The sequence below is a fragment of the Callionymus lyra genome, chromosome 15, assembly GCF_982586985.1.
Source record: "Callionymus lyra chromosome 15, fCalLyr1.hap1.1, whole genome shotgun sequence".
Lineage (NCBI taxonomy): Eukaryota > Metazoa > Chordata > Actinopteri > Syngnathiformes > Callionymidae > Callionymus > Callionymus lyra.
Window position 1 is genome coordinate 46501 of NC_141832.1, and position 6000 is coordinate 52500.

The 6000-nt window shown below is 43.2% G+C and overlaps 1 protein-coding gene across 1 annotated transcript in view; it reads right to left on the reverse strand.

Annotated features, from left to right (window-relative positions):
• The window catches only part of LOC148064297 (voltage-dependent T-type calcium channel subunit alpha-1I-like), a gene marked incomplete at its 3' end in the record, with an annotated part of 64226 nt that overhangs the window by 46450 nt on the left and 11776 nt on the right, over nt 1-6000 (reverse strand). The window contains 3 exon segments of the mRNA XM_087809585.1: nt 401-683; nt 1563-1655; nt 1715-2057. Of these exon segments, the coding sequence (XP_087665711.1) occupies nt 401-683; nt 1563-1655; nt 1715-2057 (719 nt within the window).

Genomic DNA, 6000 nt, shown 5'->3' on the forward strand with positions numbered 1-6000 from the left:
AGATAAACGTTGATGAACACATGAAGGAAGATAAACGTTGATGAACACATGAAGGAAGATAAACGTTTATGAACACATGAAGGAAGATAAATGTTGATGAACACATGAAGGAAGATAAACGTTGATGAAAACATGAAGGAAGATAAACGTTGATGAAAACATGAAGAAAGATACACATTGATGAACACATGAAGAAAGATAAATGTTGATGAACACATGAAGAAAGATACACGTTGATGAACACATGAAGGAAGATAAATGTTGATGAACACATGAAGGAAGATAAATGTTGATGAACACATGAAGAAAGATACACGTTGATGAAGACATGAAGGAAGATAAATGTGCATGAACACATGAACACAAGGTGATTCTTCATAAGATGCTAAAACGTTCCCACCTCTCTGGTGCCTGCAGTGATGCCTCCCTCCACCAGTGGGCGCTGGTTTGCCTCTCAGGGTGCAGTAGAGCGCAACGGACCTCCTCCTGGCCTTGCGCAGGACGTGGCAGACGAGCTGGAAGATCTCCTCGTAACAGTCTCCGGGCTCCAGGCTGGCCAGCGTGGACGAGGACGAGCACTGCAGCCTCTGCTCCTGCATCAGCTGGTGCTCGCGCTGCTTGGTCTCCGAGAACTGAGTGGCGATGACCACCAGACACAAGTTGATCATGAAGAAGGAGCCGATCTGTCGACGATGTTCCAGCAGAAGAACGTGTGAACATTTCCTCATAACACACTTGAATAATTGATCAGATCTTTATTTATTTAGTAGAAACCATGAGTTACATAAATAATCCATCTTTGTTATTTTCTTAGAGAATCAGCTGAACATCGTCTGTGGCTACACGTTAGCATGTTAGCTCACAACAGCACTGTTTTTGAAGGTCAGAGTGTTGAATGTCAGAGTGTTAAAGGTCAACACTTTAAGGTCAGTGTGTTGAAGGTCAACACTTGAAGGTCAGAGTGTTGAAGGTCAACACTTTAAGGTCGGAGTGTTAAAGGCCAACACTTGAAGGTCAAAGTGTTAAAGGTCAACACTTTAAGGTCAGAGTGTTGAATTTCAACACTTGAAGGTCGAAGTGTTGAAGGTCAACACTTGAAGGTTAGAGTGTTAAAGGTCAACACTTTAAGGTCAGAGTGTTGAATGTCAGAGTGTTAAAGGTCAACACTTGAAGGTCAGAGGGTTGAAGGTCAACACTTTAAGGTCGGAGTGTTAAAGGCCAACACTTGAAGGTCAGAGTGTTAAAGGTCAACACTTTAAGGTCAGAGTGTTGAATTTCAACACTTGAAGGTCGAAGTGTTGAAGGTCAACACTTGAAGGTTAGAGTGTTAAAGGTCAATACTTTAAGGTCGGAGTGTTAAAGGCCAACACTTGAAGGTCAGAGTGTTAAAGGTCAACACTTTAAGGTCGAAGCGTTGAAGGTCAGAGTGTTAAAGGTCAACACTTGAAGGTCAGAGTGTTGAAGGTCAGAGTGTTAAAGGTCAACACTTGAAGGTCGGAGCGTTGAAGGTCAGAGTGTTAAAGGTCAACACTTGAAGGTCAGAGTGTTGAAGGTCAACTCACGATGATGAGCAGGATGAAGTAGATGAAGTTGTAGAAGGAGTGAGCATCCATGACGTAGTACATGATCTCGACCCAGCCTTCCAGCGTGATCACCTGTGAGAGACTCTTTTAGTCGTGGGGTCAACAGGTCAAGGTCAAGTGTCGGAGCTCACCTGGAAGATGACGATCCAGGCGTACACGATGTTGTCAAAGTTAATGGCTCCTTTATGAGGGTTGCTGGTTCCAGTGTGGCAGCGGCTGAAGTACTGGTTCCAGTTCAGACATAGACCCGCGGAGTCAGCGCTGCCATTGGATGAAGGTTCTGGGTTCAGACCCAGAGCTTGTCTGACCAGGACGTCCTCCCGGTCCAGAGTGCACGTGTGTCCATGTTCCCGCCTCGCCGGCACATCCGTGCACGACATGATTCCATTCTCGGTGGGTAGAGAACAGATGAAGGGTCGCTCGTCGTCCTCCTCCGGCTGGTAGTAGTCGGTCGGCAGCGTCAGCCCTGCGGAGCTGGAGCAGAGTTTGTTTACAACACATCAACAATAACAAGAGTTTGTTCATATCACTTAAGATATGTGTCAAGCATCTCGGATCTATGATCGTGATGCTCTTTTCAACATCAGAGAGTCGATGGAGGATTATAACCGCGACTGTTTCCAACGTCCGGAGAATATGTTTCCGGCTCCGCTTCTCATCGACTCGGACTCTGTGGAATATCGTTTGATCTCTCGGGCGATTTCCACAAGCGATGGAGTCGGTCTGGAGTTCAGGTCAGGATGAGACGTGCAGTCGCGATCGCTCGGAACAACTCTGACGTCATCAGACGTCATCGATGTTTGATCGACATTCCTCTCGCTGAAGAGCATGACGACACATCAGCGCTGCCGTCTGTCCAGACCTCAACGAAAGGTGGTAAGATTTTTTCATTTCCTCTCTTTAATTCGGCTTTTACTACGGAGTTGAACGTGAGTGACAGCTGTCAGTCACGTGACATGTTCTCTTCAAAAGATCCCGCTCTGCTGACAGTGACGTCGTCAGTGACGTCATCGGTGCTGAATGACTTCTTAATGTTCGCTCCATTACTAATAAATCCTTTATTCTTAATGATCTTTTCACAAGAGTTAATTTGGATTTATTATGTCTTTCTGAGACTTGGCAGAGAGAGGAAGAGTTTATTCATCTGAACCAACTCTGTCCAGTAGGGAGCGCTGTCCTGGGGAAGCCTTGCCTCTCTGGTCGTGGAGGAGGTCTTGCTACTGTTTTTAGGGAGAGTTGTTCAAAGTGATTCAGACACAGGAATTCACTTCTTTTGAGTCTCAGATGATCTTGGTTCGACAAGACCTTTCTATTGTGTGTCAATCTACCGTCCGCCTGGTCCTGCAGTGTTCTTGAAAGACTTTATCTTCCATTATTCAAATCTGTTCTTATTCTTGGAGACTTTAATCTTCATGTTGATGACGTCACATCTTGTTCTGCTAAAGAACTTTTAATTTTAACAGAAGCCTTTAATTTTGAGCAACATGTTTCTGAACCCACTCATCAAAAAGTTTGTTTTTACTCTTGGCCTGAACATTTCTAATGTATCTGTACATGATGTCCATCTGATCATTATCTTGTTGAACCTGGACTTCATCCCTGAACCTAAGCCTTTGAAAGTTAGGTCTCAGAGGCGTGTCATCTCAGCCGATACTGCAGACAGTTTTTCTGCTATGTTTGACCGTCTTTCCTTTGATGACTGAACGTGTTTGATTCACTGTTTCACTGATCATTGTGTTGAAATACTGGATCAAACCTGTTAAATCCAACTTGAAATTCAGAAAAAAAGGTGCCCTTGGACAAATGAAGATCTCCTGAGTCTGAAGAGACTGAGCGTCTCTGGAAGTCCACTAAACTTGAGGTGCAGAGACTTCACCTCAGAGATCTGATGACTTCTTACAATGAGATGGTAGAAACTGCTAGATCTGATTACATCAGCAAACTGGTAGCAGCAAATAGGAAAAACCCCAAAGTTTAGTTTGACACGATTAATTCTCTCGTGTCTCCTGCTCCTCAAATCACGCCTGTCTTCTGTGAAGCTGACAGCAATGAATTGTTGAGATTTTTCATTGAAAAATTAAATTGATCAAAGAGAAAATCTCTCCCCCTTTGTTTGGAACCCCTACTGTCTCTGAGCCCATCTCCTCCTCTTGGTCCTCCTTCACTGCTGTATCTTTGGGTGATATTGCGGCACTAGTGAACAAGATGAAACCCTCCTCTTGCTCAGATGACGTCCTTCCTTGTAGGCTTTTTATCAAAGTATTTGATGTAATTGACCCCTGAGTTACCAATATGGTGAACCTCTCCCTTTCCACAAGGGTTTTTCCCAATACATTTAAACATGCCATTGTGGAGCCTCTGCTCAAAAAACCAGGCTTAGACCCAACTGACCTCAGTAATTTCAGGCCTATTTCTAAGCTCCCTTTCTTGTCCAAGATCTTGGAGAAGGTGGTGTCTGAGCAGCTGTCTTTGTTCCTGGATCAGAGCGACATCCATGAGAAGTTTCAGTCTGGCTTCGGTTATCATCACTCTACGGAGACAGCTTTATTGAAAGTGTCCAGTGACATCATGATGTCGGCTGACTCTGGTAAATTCACTGTTCTGGTTCTGTTGGATCTGTCCTCAGCCTTTGACACAGTTGATCACCAGATCCTGCTGAGAAGACTGAGGGATGAAGACTGTCTGGGTCTGTGTTAGAATGGTTCTCATCTTACCTTTCTGGACGCAGTTTTAGTGTATCTGCCAATCAAATGAGGTCTGAATCGACATATCTGTTGTGTGGAGTCCCTCAAGGTTCTGTTCTGGGTCCTTTATTGTTTTTGCTGTACTTGATTCCCCTCGGTTAAATCATTCACAGATTTCCAGATGTTTCTTATCACATGTTTGCTGATGACATCCAGCTCTACTGCTCTGTTGATCCAACTGAGCCCCAGAGGCTGAACTTAGTCAATAGTTGCTAGAAATCAAACAATGAGTGAAAACTCTTTGCAGCTAAATGCGGACAAAACTGAAACTCTGGTGATTGCTCCTGATGATAAGATTCCAGGGTTGAGTCAGTACTTGGGTGACTTAGGTCAGCCTGTCAAACTGAGCCTGAGAAACCTGGGTGTTGTATTTGATAAAGACATGTCTCTTGTTCAACACTGAAGAAAACTGACCAGAAACTGTTTCCTTCAACTGAGAAAAATCTCTAAACTTAGGAAAATGTTGTCGGAACATGATCTGGATCTTATAATTCATGCGTTTGTTTCTTCTCGTCTGGACTATTGTAACAGTTTGTTTTCATGTCTTAACAAGAAGGATCGTCTCGTCTGCAGTTGATTCAGAACTCTGAGCCGCTCTAGTAGAAGAACTCACATTTCTCCTTCAAACTCTTCACTGGCTTCCAGTTTCTTTCAGGATCAACTTTAAAATTCTGGTTCTTACTTTCAGATCTATTCATGGTCAGGCTCCTCCTTACATCACTGATCTGATCCAGCCTTACAACCCAGCTCGGGCTCTGAGGTCTGTGGATCAGAATCTACTTATGGTTCCTCGCACACGGCTCAGGACCAGAGGAGAGAAATCTTTTCAGGCTGTTGCTCCTAAGCTTTGGAACGATCTTCCTCTCTTTGCGCTTGATGGAGAAAAATCTGTGTTTGATGATCTACTGACTCCTTCAAGAAACATCTGTGTTTGATGATCTACTGACTCCTTCAAGAAACATGTCTGTGTTTGATGATCTACTGACTCCTTCAAGAAACATCTGTGTTTGATGATCTACTGACTCCTTCAAGAAACATCTGTGTTTGATGATCTACTGACTCCTTCAAGAAACATCTGTGTTTGATGATCTACTGACTCCTTCAAGAAACATCTGTGTTTGATGATCTACTGACTCCTTCAAGAAACATCTGTGTTTGATGATCTACTGACTCCTTCAAGAAACATCTGTGTTTGATGATCTACTGACTCCTTCAAGAAACATCTGTGTTTGATGATCTACTGACTCCTTTAAGTAACATCTGTGTTTGATGATCTACTGACTCCTTTAAGTAACATCTGTGTTTGATGATCTACTGACTCCTTTAAGAAACATCTGTGTTTGATGATCTACTGACTCCTTTAAGTAACATCTGTGTTTGATGATCTACTGACTCCTTCAAGAAACATCTGTGTTTGATGATCTATTGACTCCTTCAAGAAACATCTGTGTTTGATGATCTACTGACTCCTTCAAGAAACATCTGTGTTTGATGATCTACTGACTCCTTTAAGAAACATCTGTGTTTGATGATCTACTGACTCCTTCAAGAAACATCTGTGTTTGATGATCTACTGACTCCTTCAAGAAACATCTGTGTTTGATGATCTACTGACTCCTTCAAGAAACATCTGTGTTTGATGATCTACTGACTCCTTTAAGAAACATCTGTGT